We start from the raw sequence: 15,150 nt of genomic DNA, 5'->3' as shown, positions 1-15,150 counted from the left end.
TGTATCTATAAGATCAGTTGGTAAAATTTTAGCTTTTAATGAGGTATAATTGATCAGAATTAAATATAATGTATATAAAGTAGTATTTTGATGTCTATATACATTATGAAATGCTAATCAAGACTACTGTAAACTCACATATTCACTTTTTTTTTGCATCAAGGACACAAGAAATTTAAAACATATAGTAGTGTTGGTAATGATGCTTCATATTACATTCTAGAACTATGTTTTCACAACTGAACATGCTACCCCTTGACAAACATCTCTCATGCCCATTCTATGCTCTCCTAACTTCACCACCTGGAGTTCTTGACTACTCGGTGTCCACATGAAGGGAGATGATGCGGCCTTTGTCTTTCTGTGTCTGGGTTATCTGCTTGGCAAAGGTCCTCCATCTTCCAGATTCATTCACACTCTAGAAAATGTTGCCTTTCTCTAAGGCCGAAACAGAGTCTGTTGTATCACATACATGTAAGGCTGTGCCTGTTTGACAGGTTGCTTTCATTCCATTCGGATACATAGCCAGAAGCAGGATTGCTGAAACACACAGTACTTCTAGCACTACATTTTAAAGAACTTACACATCAGATTTTTAAATGACTATCACCTGGATTTACATTCTCACTAATAGTTGGATGTGGATTGATTCCTGTTTCTTCCACATCTTTGCCAATCCTTCTTATATTTTTTTCATTTTTATGTATATGTTTGTATGGATTGCGCACGCACAAGCAGAATCAATAGTGGGAGTCAGTTTTTTTTTTTCTCCAACTTTTCATGAGTTTCAGAAATTGTGTGAACTGAGGTGTACCAGGCTAGCAAGGGAAAGATTTTAGCCAATTCACCCTAAGTTAGTATATTCTAGTAGTTTTTGATGGTTGAGTATTCAGGGGTTTTGATATGTACAGTCTTGTTTGCAAGCAGTTATTTTTACTTCCGACTTTTATTTTGCAGTCTTTCATTTCAGGTTTTGTGTAACTGCTGTTTAAACCTTCTAATTCTATGTGAGAAGAACTGGTATCCTTGCCTTGGGTCATATCTTAGAAGTCACCTCTCATGTTGGTACTATGGGATTTTGATATATAACTTTTATTATGTTGAGGTTAACTTCTTTATTGAGAGTGTGCTGACTAGTAGTTTGTGTACAGGCAAGAGTCATTTGGGAAGAAGGAACCACAGCTGAGAAAATGCCCCCAGCAGACTGGTATGTGGGCAAGCATATGGCACATTTCCTTCATATAGGAGGGCTCAGCTTCCTATGGATGGTGCCACCTTTATGCACGTGGTTTTGGGTTGTATAAGAAAGCACGACGAACAGGCCGTGAGGACCAAGCAAGTAAGCAGCACTTCTCCAAAGCCTTTGCTTCAGTTCCTGCCTCCAGGTTCCTAAGTTCCTATCGTGACTTCCCTCAGTGATGAAGTGAGGCCTGAAAGCTGTAGGCTGAGATAAACCCTCCCATCACTAAGTTGCTTCTGGTCACAATAAAACCAAAACTAAGACAAGAGTTTTTAAAAACCATGAATGAACCAACTTTATCAAATATTTCTTCTGCATATATGGAGCTATTCACAAGGTTCTTCTCTTGCTCTGTTGATGTGGTCCCAAATGACTGCTTCGTGTGTGTTGAACCATGTTTGCATTCAAGGAATAATTTGGTCACTGGTTAATTGGTCATAGTGTAAATTTCTTTAAATTGCTACTAAGTTAGCTTGCAAGTGAATTTTTCCATCTATATTCATCATGGACATGACTCATGGTTTTCATATATTGTTTTTGTCTAAATTTGGTATTGGTGGTATGCTGGTCTCATGAGTTTGGAAATGTTCTCATTTGTTCTAACAGTTCTAGGATTTGCTGTTTTTCATCCTTCTCTGGATATCTTGGAATCTGCATAGTACCTCATTTGCTCCTGGCTCGTCTTTACTCGGGGTTTTTAAAACTTATTGATTACATACATATCCTTATGGTCTATTCAGGTTTTCTATTCTTGGTTCAGTTTTGCTAGACAGCATGCTTCTCATAATCTACCCATTTCTTCATGGTAGTCCAATTTGTTGGTATAAACTGTTCACAGAAGCCACGGCCCTCCTTACCTCTATTTTTGAGTCTTCATTCACTTTCTTCAGTTTTCGTTTGAGTGGCTGTTTTGTAAAGTTTGGGACTTTTGCTTTTGTTTTCATTTGCAGACTGTCTCACTGTGGAGCCCAGGCTGGCCCTGTGTCACCTCCCAGGTGACAGGTGTGCAGCACCCCATCTCATCGAGAGTTTTTTATATTTCCTGACATATGTTAAGATTAATTTGTAACTTGATATGATAAACTCCAAGAATAAGAATGTTCCACGTGCTTTTAGGGAAAATGTGTATCATGCCCTGAGTGAAGTCTGGCACGTTTTTTAGGTTCATTTCATTAACTGTATTATTTACCACAACTGCTTCTTTGCTGATTCTGTTTGGATATTCCTGCCGTGACTGAAGTAGAGGATGGGATCTACTGTCACTGTATTGATATCAGTTTTGAGATTTAGATATTTCTGTTACTATTTGCTTTTTATATTTCAGGAGATCTGAAATACAATTGCTAGACCTTCCTATTGTACCTTAATATGACCATCTTTTTCTCTAAAGAAATCTTCTGACTTAAAGGGTTTTTTTTTTTTTTTGCCAACAGTAAGCACTACTGATTTCTCTGCCCTGTGTACTGCCTTTGCTTTTTATTCTTTCATTCAGAGTGTGTCCCCACATCTACACCAAGACCCCTAGAGACAGCACAACCCTTTTTTCCATTGTGTTTTAGATTGAACCAGATGTTATACATTTTTGGACTGGTATGTTTAATTTATTTATATTTAACACACACGTATATATTTGGGGTTTTTGCTTTGTTTTGATTTGAAACAGGGCTACTTTGTGTGTAGCCCTGGCTGTCCTGGAATATGCTCTGAAGCTCATACTAGTCTTGAACTCAGAGATCTGCCTGTCTGTGTCTCCTGAGTGCTGGGATTAAATAAAGGTGTGCACTACCACCAACCTGCTTAAAATACATTTATAAATTAGAATTTATTACCATTTTGTTGTTATTTCCTACATTCTTAGCAAATGTTTTACCTCTTCTGTTATTTGGTAATTCCTTTTTTTTAAAATTATTTTACTTTTTTTCCCCTTTATATCTGTTTATTTTTTAGTTATTTGTTATATATAACTACACTGTAGCTGTCCATGAACACACCAGAGGAGGCCATCAAATCCCATTACAGATGGTGTGAGCCACCATGTGGTTGCTGGGAATTGAACTCAGGACCTCTGGAAGAGCAGTCAGTGCTCTTAAACTCTGAGCCATCTCTCCAGCCCGATTATTTACTTTTGTAAACCAGGAGAACATGGGCATTTAAAAATCCTCAAACAAAATTAAACTACCCAACCAACCAAACCAGAAAACCCCAAGTGTTGTATTTGGAGAAACTGAAAACCTTGCATGTGACTAGTAGATGTAAACCTGTAAATGCTGTAGAAAACATGCCCGCTCCCAACAAAGCACGGAGAGTTACTAGTGACCAGAAACCTCACTTCTGGGTACATCCTCTGAATCTCTACGCACCCACTTCACTCTCAGCAATGGAAGACAATTGAAGCTGCTAATGATGAACAAAGAGAATGAGTCACACAAGACTTTATTCAGCCTTAAAAAAGATTTTGGGCTGCCGAGATGACTCATGGGTAATGCCTTGCTACATAGGTCTGGTGATCTGAGTTTGAGCCCTAGAGCCCAATTAAAGTTAGAAGGTGAGAACTAACTCTACAACGTTGTCCTCTGACCTCAGTTTGCATGCCATGGCTCATGTGCTCACATATACATCATACAAACATTGTAGAGAAGATTCTGATCCATTACAACATAAGTGATCTTGAGAAGTAAAATATAAGTGTGCCAAGTGAAATATGCTGGTCTCAGAAGAAACACTATAGGATTCAACTTAATCAAGGAGCTTAGAAACATGAAGTTCATGGAAAGTAGACTAGAGAGAACTGAACTTAGAGCAGCGTGTAGACATGTGGTTCCTACGTAAGTGCTCCGAGGTATCTGTTGACAGTGAGGACTTTTAAACACACACAGACTCAATGCCACTGAAGTAAATACTCAGACATAGTTAGGATGGTGTATGTTTCATATTTTTAAAGGGTGTTATGTTAAAAAATTACTTACATTTGATGCTAGTATTCACACTTACTGGAATTGAGCAGTCCACTGCGGCTGAAAGAGAAAAAAAATGTTTAATAATATTCTTCATATTTATAAACATTGAGAAACATTAAATTTACAAATTATAAAAAGCGCTGCAGGTTTGAAGTTCTTTGTTTTATTACAGTATTTCTATAGTTTAAAAATAAGATAGCAGAATAAAAATTACTAGGTGAGATTACCAGCTCCCTGGAAGAAAATACTGGTCAACTTGAAACCAGCAGCATAACCACTGACAACAAAGTGTAAGAAGATTGGGCAGGAAATGAGCAGAGCATTGGTGGCCTGCTGCCCCATCACCATGGCTCACCAGCACACTGGAGCCGCGTCACCATGGCTCACCAGTACACTGGAGCCGCGTCACCAAGGCTCACCAGCACACTGGAGCCGCGTCACCATGGCTCACCAGCACACTGGAGCCGCGTCACCAAGGCTCACCAGTACACTGGAGCTGAGACTTAGAGCTCACTGGAGAGATCAGAGCGAAGGGGAGCATTTCCACACTTAATTCCAAGACTTAATGAAAACAATGCAGGACATGTAGATACACTCATTTATATCTCAAGACAGATTTACACATCAGGTCAAACGATGCTGAATTTAATAGGGAATTATTCTTCACTAATGGACACCAGAAACTTTATATATGAGTAGGCAAAGATCAGTAACCTTCTTTTCATTCTATATACCAAAACTCAAAATGAACCACAAATGGAAATGGAAGAGTCACAAGCAGAATGCTTCTAGAACAGAGCAAATCTGGAAAACCCGAAGATTAGAGAGAGGTCTCTTAAACATGGAGTTTAAAATACAAATTCTAAAGTATCTGAAAATTGACCTTATTTGACATGATTTTAAAATTTTCCAGTTGCTATTTTCCTCAATTATGTAAAACATAAATGAAACATTTTAAAATTCAGCTCTTGAGACTACATAGTGAGATCCCAGTCACAAAAAAAAGGAAATAAAATTAGGTAAAGTTAGAGAAAAAATAAAGTTTATAGCTAAGTGTGGAAATATTCAGAGACGCCACTCCTTCCTGGTAAGAGCAAGTGTTGCTGAGGATGCGATGGTGCAGGAAACAAACCAGCAGCCACTCTGGGAAGGACTCGGTCACAAAGCTAAATGTACACAAATATACTCATGGTTCTATTCCTAGTAAAATAAATTTACCCATGTGAAACAGAAACATATGTTCACAACTGTATGTGAACACAATAATTTAATTCCCAATAACTCAAACTGAGTTAGAACAGCTAAAATATTCAAGTCATGAATCAACCAATTATAACAGATTCATTTATATAGATTTTTCTTTTTTCTTTTTCTTTTTTTAGACAGGTTTTCTCTACATAGCCCTGACTCTTGTGGAACTCACTACATGGATCAACCTGGCCTAGAACTCAGAGATCTGCCCCCTCTGCCTCCTGAGTGCTGGGATTATGGGCATGCACCATCAATTAGAACCCAATTTATAAACAAGCGTAAATACATATGAGGGCTGGGGAGATGGCTCAGTCAGTAAAATACTTGTGCAAGCACAGGGCTGAGTTCTATCCCCAAACCCATGTAAAAAAGCCAGGTGTGGTGGTGTACACTAAGAGCCTCCTCCAGGGAGGCATGTGGATCCTCAGGGATGGCATCTGAGGACGTGCTCTCACACGCACACATGCGTGCACACAAATATATATACCCCACACCCAAAAACTAAGGAAGAAATATTGATAAGTACACCATGGATACCTCTAAGTGTTATGCACACTGAAAGAAGCCAGACTCAAAGTATAAATACGTATTATTCTATTAACATGAAATTCTAGAAAAGGCAAAAGTGTAGGAACAAAGAACAAATTGGTAGCTTCAGAGGTGAGGGGGGACTTTTCGGATAATAAAATATTGGGGTCAGCGGGTAAATGCTCTGGCTTTGCGTGGTGATACAGCTGGTCACAACCAGTTGACTGCACTTCAGTGCAAAGGCTGCTGCAGCCAGACTGAAAAAGAATGAACAGGACTGTACTGATGGACATTAAATTCAAATCTCATACTATTTTCAAATGCTACAAAATACCCTCCCCCGCTTTTAGCAGCTATTTAAAATATATACACCCTTCTCTCTCCTGAACTGAACAAAAGCAAATGGAGGAAGACAGCCACACAAGCCAGAGTTAAGTGATCTCTCATTTACTGGCAATACTCTAAGGGTTATAGAAATGGATACATTTTCAGCATAGTCCCCTATATACTTACAACTAGTCCATTTTATTCTATGTATGTTATCTCTTAATAAGATCACCAATAAAAGGAAAAATAGCAGCCAGCATCTTCGCTGTAGAACTTCCAAAGTGAAAAAGCGGGTTACATTATATTAAAGCTGGGTATGGTGCCACAATGCATGTACTTCCTTGGGGGCCCAAAGCAGAAGGACATTGATGTCAGGTTGGCCTGGCCTTTATATTAACATCTTGGGTTTTGTGTTTTTTTTTTTTTTAATTAAAAAAAATGTAGTAGGAATTGGTATGTCACTAAGAATCTATTATACCCGAGGACTCCAACGGGCATGGCTGCACACTTTTGTACTCTTGGTCCTAGGGAGACAAAGATGAGGATCTCTGGGGCTTCCCTCCTAGGTAGTTTAGCTTAAAATGTCAAGACCAATGTCTCAGTGAGAGACCCTGTCCTAAAATATGAAATGGGTGGCTCTTGATAAATGACATCTAAGGTTAACCTCTGGCTTCTATATGCATACACACACACATACATATGTACCTAGATACACACTTGCTTACACACACACACACACACACACACACACACACACACACACACACACAAGCATGCCCCAATACATATACATAAAAATTTAAACACAAAAAGACAAATGAGCAATCTCTAACAAAAGAATATTAGAATAGATACACTAAAAGCTATCTAGGTATTATGTAATTGTAAATATTGTTCAAGTCCTCTTTGAATTAATGTAAAACAACTTTTGCCACAGGTTTATCACAATGAGAAGTAAAGCTGGGGTTTACACTGGCACAGGAAATTGCACATTTTTACCTTTGGCTGAAAGGATTTTATTATAGTGAACAGCCATGTGATTCTTGACCAGCTGGAGAGTGGTTAGTCTGAGAGAAGAGGAGTCAGTGCAAAAAGCTAAAAATTAAAACATATTTAATCATTACACATGTAAACTTAATATAAACATCACAAGATAGTTATTGATGTCATTCTCAGTCACGTTCTGAAGTTCGCCGGAGGAGGCTGAGAGTACACTTTCATGGCTCTGTGTCCAGTCTTCGTCTTGCCCTGGGAACACTGACTAGGAATTCGTTACCTGGCTCCAACCTCTTCAAGAATTAAGTTTTACAAGCTTGAGAGTTTGGAAGAGAGTCTAGAATATAATCTATTAAAACATCCTAAAATATAATCTAATAGATTAATAATGTTAATCTACTATTAAATTATTACATCTGTTTTATCTTTTTATCTCATGATTGAAAATCTTTAGTCATTTGCTTGATTACGTACAAACTGCTGAGTCTGGAAGATCAGACAAACCCCGAAGCACAGACTGTACATGAAGATAGTGGTCAGAGAGGCAAGTCTCCAACTTTACAGCTGGGGTCAAGATCCACAGACTGCTTCAGTTTATGTATTCAACGTTTCCACCTTCTCTCAAATTGTTTAAAGGGAATCTTAAAAGCATTAAGCATCAATATATAAGTATAAATCACTATCAAGGTATGTTCTTAAACATTAAAAACACTTTTACATGTGTATGTATATGGTGTATGTGTATGCCATGCATGTTCACATGTGTGTGGGTACATGTATGTGTGCAAGAGTGAGTGTGCATGTATAGGTGTCAGGAATCTTTCTTGATCATTCTCCATCTTATTTATTGAGGTAGGATCTTTCATTTGAAGCCAGATCAGCTGATAAGGCTGGTCTAAATAGCCAGCTTGCTCTGGGCATCCATCCATGTCTCCCCAGTAGGTGGGCTGCCACTCCCACCATGCTTTTCTATAGTCTTGGGGATCCAACTTTCAAATTTTTACAGAAAGTACTTTATCTATTTACCCATTGAGCTATTTTCCCAACCCCTGAAAAAATTGAGAAATAACAGAAGCATATACTTAAAAAAATTCAACAGAATATAGAATATAATATATTAATATAAATACAAAACATATAAAATAGAATATAGAGTTTGCAAAATGATTGACTCTTTTAAACTGAAGCTTAGATTTCCCTCCTACATCTATATTTCAATACTTCATTGTCACACTCTCTCTACCAATAAAAAATGTTTTTTGACTTTACTATCATCATTTAATACAAGTACAGAGGTGTGCACTAAGTCTGTGTCATATTCCTGACAAAGGAGGCGGCGCTGAGATAAAAGCCAATGCAGCTGCATGCTGACCAGTGCTCTGCCTGCACTAGCTCTGCAAGTGCATGCTCTGTGTCCGTGTGTATGTGTGCACACATTCCTGAATCACACATACTCTGTAAACACTTTACCCCCAATCAATAGCCCCAGTACTCTTTACTTTTTGTTTTGAGAAAAGGTCTCATTAAGTTCCCAGAATGGCCTTGATCACAAGCTACACCCCAGGCAGGCAGACCATAAACTTGCTATCCTTCTGCCTCAGTTTTCTAGATAGTAGTTCACCAGATATTGCTTCAAAGGTTTGTTTGCCTCCTTTTCTTTTTTTCTTTTTTTAAAATCAGCTTTCCTAGCTGTTTCTATGTATGCACTCTGGTACAAAGAAATTAAATGAAATAATGAAATATTTCATCATTTTTTCTTATTTAGAGGGGACAGTGTGAAATATTTTTCATAGAAATAAGAACAATAGGTTTAAATTGTTTTTTTCTAAAACCTGTGCCCAAAGATGTTGAAGTGATAATTACCAAAATTATTTTAGAGTTAATATTAAAATTTTACTTTGGAGACCTTTATCACTTGTCAATCATCCCCTTAACAGGCAGATGTGCCTTAATCCAGACCTTGTACTGGCAAAAGCAGCCCCTGGCTCTGGCAGGGTGGGAAAGCAGGGGGAGGCTAGGTTCACATTCAGGGCACAGAAATAGTTCAACATTATGACCCCCAAACTGAATCCAAAGAATACCTACAACATTCAATTAGTTCTAATTACTGCTGTGAGGTACAGATACATGTTCCTGAAGTGTTTCCTCTGGTCATGTGGTCTCCCAGCACAGAGAAGGGAGCTTTTAAGGATGCTACAGCTGGAAGTAGCTCACTTACCATTGCTCTTGGTGCTCAAGTGTCCTGTAAAGAGGCATGGTGGGCTGTATCTGGGAAGGACAGAGGTTGCTCTGACTTTCAACAACAACAACAACAACAACAACAAAAAACACAAATTAGGACACGTGAAACACAACTTTCATAAAAAAACAACAAAGAATTTTAAAAATAACACATATATTTTTAAATAAAGTTGCTGAAACTTTTATTCAGCACACCTATAATCCCAGCAGTTCAAAGACAGAGGCACGCAGATCTGAATTCCAGGCTACCCTGGTCTACATAAAAAGTTCAAATCCAGCCAGGCCTAAATAATGAGACCATGTCTCAAAACAACAACAGCAGATCGTTGTTTTGTCACTACCAACAACAGTATATCAAATGGAAAAGTCCATGACCACAGACTGAAACATTTCCCTTTTTTGAGACAATAAGGGCTGGAAGACAGCTCAGTTGATAAAGTGGCTGTCACACAAACACCAAAGACCTGATTTTAGAATCCACGTAAAAAGCCATGCATGGCAGCACATGCTTTTAATTTTAATTGCAGCTTTGGAGAGGACGGGGTGGGCACAGATAAATCCCGGACACTGACAAACTACCATAGCTGAATGAGCTACAGAAGTTCAGGCACTGACCGTTGTAGTTGTAACTTGAAACAACCTAAAATTACTCATGAAGAGTCTCAGTGAGGAAGTGCCTAGGTCACCTCCAGTGCTTCAAGTTCCTCATGTTGGGGCTTCCATGTAGAGAGGGAAAATACCTATCAGGATATTTTATCAGCAACAGAAACAAAACAGTGGGAGACCCTGTCTTAAAAAATAAAGGTGGAGAACACTGGAGGAGAGACACTTGACCTTAGCTCCAAACCTACGCATACGCGCACACACTTTTTTACAAAAAGAAAACAAGCTATTCTATGTGAAACACTGTACAGATGGGGTCTGTGCTTGGCAAGTGCTCTACCATTTAACTGTTTCCAAACTAAGTTGTTTTCAGAACGGTTTACTTTGATATTTTAGTTTTACTGGGGCAAGTGATCAATAGATCATTTACATCACTTCATATATAATGATGTCTTTTTCTGTTCACTACTGTCACATTAGATTTTTTTGTTTTGAGATAATATATATTCAAGTTATATTTATTATATTATTTTCTTTTGAGATTAGGTCTTATTATACTGCCCAGGCCCAGACTGGTCTTGAATTCCTGGGCTCAAATGATCCTACCTCAGCCTTCCAATCAATTGGAATTACAGGTATACACCAATGTACCCAACTAAACATGCTATGTTTGAAGAGAATTGCAATGATATAAAAATAGTTGGCCTGCGTGCGTGCATTCGTGTGTGTGTGTGTGTGTGTGTGTTGCCTATTTCAGTCTTAAGAATACTTGCTTAGGCTGTGGATTTTCAACTTCGACTAGGCTGGTAGAGGTCACAAAATATTTCATACACTCCAGTTGACTCAGAATATGACTCAAGGTGCACTGTGATTATGGGTAGTCTTTTGCTATTAAACATTCAATCTACCAACCAGCCACATTGGAAATTTATTACAAAGGCAGTATCCCAGCTCCCACCTTGTAGCAACTGAATTATAACTGTCAGGGAAAGGATGAAGAGAGTTGGGGGGATATGGCCCATGGAGGTGCTGTGAGGCCTGGAGGCAAGGGAGATAGATGCCTCTGAGAGGCCCATGTTGGGAATCCCTTCCCCCTGAGGGACCAGCCACAGGACAGTATAGTACAGAATAGAGTTTATTCAAGTCATGGGAGAGTTAAGAGAGTAGTAGAGGGAGGGAGGGAGGGAGGAGAGAGAGGGGAGAGAAGAGAAATAGAGGAGTAGAGGCCGGCCAAGAGCACGTGGAGAGAGGGGGAAAGGGAAGGGGAAGAGGAGGGATGGGGTGGGAGAGCCAAGAGGCAAGAGAGAGAGAGAGGAGGGGTCAAGCAGCCCCTTTTATAGTGTCAGGGCACTGGGGAGGAGCATAGCTTGGCTATTGCCAGGTAACTGAGGGGTGGGGTTTACAGAATTCCAACAATAACCAGCTCTGGGTGAGTCAGTTCAGGAGGGAGGGAGTGGGAGATTTCATGTACTTAAAATGCACCATGAGCTTGCTACATATTATCAGCACTTAATCCCCAAGAACTCGGTGGCATGGGTATTTACCTATTACGTTCAAGATGAGGAAACTGAAAGTTGTTTTTGTGAAATCAGCCGGCCTGATATGGGGCACAAGTTGCATTCAAAGACCAGGCTTGGTATTCTGCCTAGGAGATACTCGGGTGATAAAGGCTGCAGGGTCCCAGGATCAGGGGATGGATGTGAGGGAGACAACTCAAGATCAGGTAGATCAATGAGCTGGGCATGCGGCCCCCCTGAGTTCCGGGCCTTTCCAGCTCCAGCCATTACCCGGAGACACTGGAGGAGCTGGCAGGCAACCCGAAAGGCCAGGGCGCAGCCTGGACCCGCGCAGCTCCTTACCTCTCCGGCTGCCCTCCATGCTTAGTCCTCCTGCGGCCTGCGCGGTAGTGGCCCCTTGGTTCTTACTGGGACCAAGCCGGCCCCCGCCCCGCAGCGGAGGTGAAAATAGAAAACCAGGCCTGCGGGGGCGCAAAGGGCCACAGAGACGGTCGCCAGGCCGGTTGCTAAGGGCCGGCTTGCGGCTACAGATTATGACGTCACATCAGAGCGACGCGTGCTCCTAGGCCCCGCCCCGTCCCGAGCCGCCCTGGTCCCCAAGCACTCCTGGCAACTGCAAGTGCCAGCACCCAGGAGGACAAGGGCTCCGGCTGCCAATTCTTTGTTCTGGGAGCCTAGCAGTTATCCAGAGTGAACTGTCAGGAAAACGAGTCACATCTGTTTCCGTCACCATAACTACGTTTTACTTGGGTTTTACCTGGGATTCGAACTGAGGTCCCCAAGCATGCATCGCAAGCTCTCTTGAATGTTCTCTCCAGCAGCTCTGTCTTAAGTTTGTAAGCATTAGGTTGAATTTCCTCTCTGTCTGCTCAGTTCCTCACTCAGCTCCTACACTCGTTCTTCCTTTATCTTAAAGCCACAAAGATCGTTTCATTTTGAATGGAAGAAGGCAGTGAAAAAAGTATTCCGCGGCTCTCTGCGAGTTGTTTATTTTTGCAATAGTTAATTGCGAATTCTTGGAAATTAAATCAGAACGGGGTAGAGGGAGTGCAGAAAGCATTCTGTCACGCTAAGTTTCTCAGCAACCCATTCTTGAACTTTTACGCTGGATGTCCTTGTTGTAGCATCATATAGCAGCATTCCTGGGCTCTGCCCACTAGAAGATCACAACCCACTGATTGCAACCCAATTCCTGGCAACCAAACATGTCGTTAGATATTGCCAAAGGTTGCCTGGGGAGGAAACTACATCCCATCTAGGAACCTCTGAAATCACTAAAAGCATACTTGATTCCGAGCCAGATGTGCCGAACTTTGAGCATCTATGTATTATGGTTGATTTTTATGGCACCTTATTGAAAGTTAGGACCTCCAGAATAGAAGTTTTTTTTTTTTTTTGAATGCCTTAAATGATTTGGAAGACCCACTCTGATTGTGGGTGCTATCTTCTAGTAGCAGTCCAGATTTAAAAGGTCATGGCAGAAAAGAAAGATAGCTCATTTCTTGCTGGCTGGTCCTTTCCTTAGGTTGCCCAGTTGATTTCCTCTGCTGCTATGGTTGACTCGTGTCCACACCAGAACCACCAGCTTTTTTCAGTTTTCTATCAGGATATAAGGATTAGCAGGTCTCTAGGATTCTTTCAGTTTTTTGGCACCAGATGGGGACAACTGAACCATCCAGCCTTGTGGACAGAGCAACTATGTCAGACTCCCCAGTGAGAGGTGGTGGTGGGTTGTTACTGTGGGCAATACTATCTCTAGGCAGTTGGTGTAGAGAAATTTTAATCCAGCACCACAGCTACTCTGGCTGGAAAACACATACACACCTTTAGTATGAAAGGAAAAGGTTAGTAATTTTCCCCTCCCCTCAAAGAAGGAAAGCTTGAATCTTATCTAGTCACAGTTCCTGGAATGTCTCCAGGGCACCAAGCAGCCCTTCCTCCCAGGAAGAAATGTCCTATTATATCTAGCAGCAGCCCCTGGAATGTAGATCAAAGGCCCTGATATGGCCCACGTTGGCAACAGCCAATTGCCTTAAAAGTCAACTAAACCCATCAATGCTTGCATGCTTAATCACCATTGCTGTTGCCTACCCTTTACAAAGTGTATAAAACTTTGCCAACTAGCAGATAGCTCCGGGTTGCCTCTCCTCTAGATAATATAGTCCAACCCCAGTGCACTGGACTAATAAACCTCTTACTTTTGCATCGATCTCCAGTCTCTCGTCTCATTCAAGGGAATCTCCTGGTACATAAGGCTCGAGTCTAGTCTTACAAATACACACCTTTAATCATAAGCAATGAAAGTAGAGTTAGTTTATAGAAGGAAGGAACATGTTTGAAAGAACAGGTCAGTGAGTCAGTTCATTGAATTCGGTGATCCAGTTGGGGCCAATGCAGTGAGTGTGGTACAGTGGAGTTGAGTTTGTTCCTGAGTTCATGCAGATCAGTCAGTGCAAGTCCGCAGAGGCAGTTGAAGTTGAGAATAAAAACGAACCAGAAGATTAGAACAAATTGCCAGAGTTAGTTTGAAGACAAGCAGAGCAATTCAGTGAGAAGCTGAGAGAAACCAGATTGAATCAGTCAGTTTGAAGAAGAGTTTGAGCCAGAACTGCTGAGTTGAACCAGCCAGCCAGAATTTAGAAAGAGCTAGTAAGGGTGAGCTTATTTAGCAGTAAACCTCTAAGACTACAACTGCATCAGTTGAATAAAAGTTACTTTTACAAGATGGTTCTGGGTTGTATAGAAAAGCAAATTGAGCAAGCCTTGAGGAGCAAGCTGGTAAATATTCCTCCATGGTCAGCCTCTAGGTTCCTGTCTTGAATTCCCATCCTGACTTTTCATGATGCACTGTAAATTGTAAGATGAAATAAACCATTTTATCCTCAAGTTGTTTTTAGTCACAGTGTTTTATCATAGCAATAGACCTAACTAAGATATCCTGCAAGTTTGATCATAAATTATATTTTAAGCCTGGTGAACTGAGTGAGGTCCATGTTTATATCAATGAAAGGGATGCTGGAAGTTGTGCAGATAATATTATGATATTGGCAGTGGCTGTCTGAGAAAATGTGGTATTGTGTAGGTGTTAGGTTTCCTTTTTCTGAGACTTCTATTTCAGAAAAGCCAAAGTTAGGAGACTTAGGTTTAAAAGGAAAGTAAATCAGAAATCCTATAACAATGAAAGGAGAAAAAAAGATCCCAGAATCCCAGTTTTGATAATGTCTGGAATACAGGTCCTCTAAGACATAGGGAGGGTAGAAAATTGGACTTGAAACATGACAATTCTATGTCTCCAACAATATTTCGGATGATACAGAATAAGGGGACCAAAGGAGACTGCAGCTGTGGCCCAGAAGTCAAGAACATCTACTGCTCTTGCAGAGAATCCAAGATCAGTTCCCAGCTAACGCATCAGGGTAGCTCACAATGAACTCCAGCTTCAGGACATCTGATACTTTTGGCTTCCAATGACTGCTGCACTGATGTGTGC

At 40.5% G+C, this 15,150-nt stretch overlaps 1 protein-coding gene across 4 annotated transcripts in view; it reads right to left on the bottom strand.

The window, feature by feature from the left end:
• Window positions 1–12,115, bottom strand: part of SPATA7 (spermatogenesis associated 7) — a 36,843-nt gene extending 24,728 nt beyond the window's left edge. Inside the window, exons 1-3 of one of the 4 annotated variants that reach the window (XM_080917559.1) lie at window positions 12,003–12,115; window positions 9,518–9,592; window positions 4,207–4,254 (exon numbers count right to left, since the gene is read on the bottom strand). In XM_080917559.1, coding sequence (XP_080773685.1) covers window positions 4,207–4,254; window positions 9,518–9,592; window positions 12,003–12,021 — 142 coding nt within the window. In that variant the 5' untranslated portion in view covers window positions 12,022–12,115. Of the gene's footprint in view, window positions 1–4,206; window positions 4,255–7,302; window positions 7,379–9,517; window positions 9,593–12,002 lie in introns of those variants that run through there. The other 3 variants (XM_080917562.1, XM_080917561.1, XM_080917560.1) reach the window with 3 other exon arrangements.
• Between the last annotated feature and the right edge of the window lie 3,035 nt (window positions 12,116–15,150).

This window comes from Micromys minutus, assembly GCF_963924665.1.
Source record: "Micromys minutus genome assembly, chromosome: 1".
Lineage (NCBI taxonomy): Eukaryota > Metazoa > Chordata > Mammalia > Rodentia > Muridae > Micromys > Micromys minutus.
The sequence above is the reverse complement of the archived record's forward strand: the minus strand, read 5'-3'. Positions and strand labels throughout refer to the sequence as shown.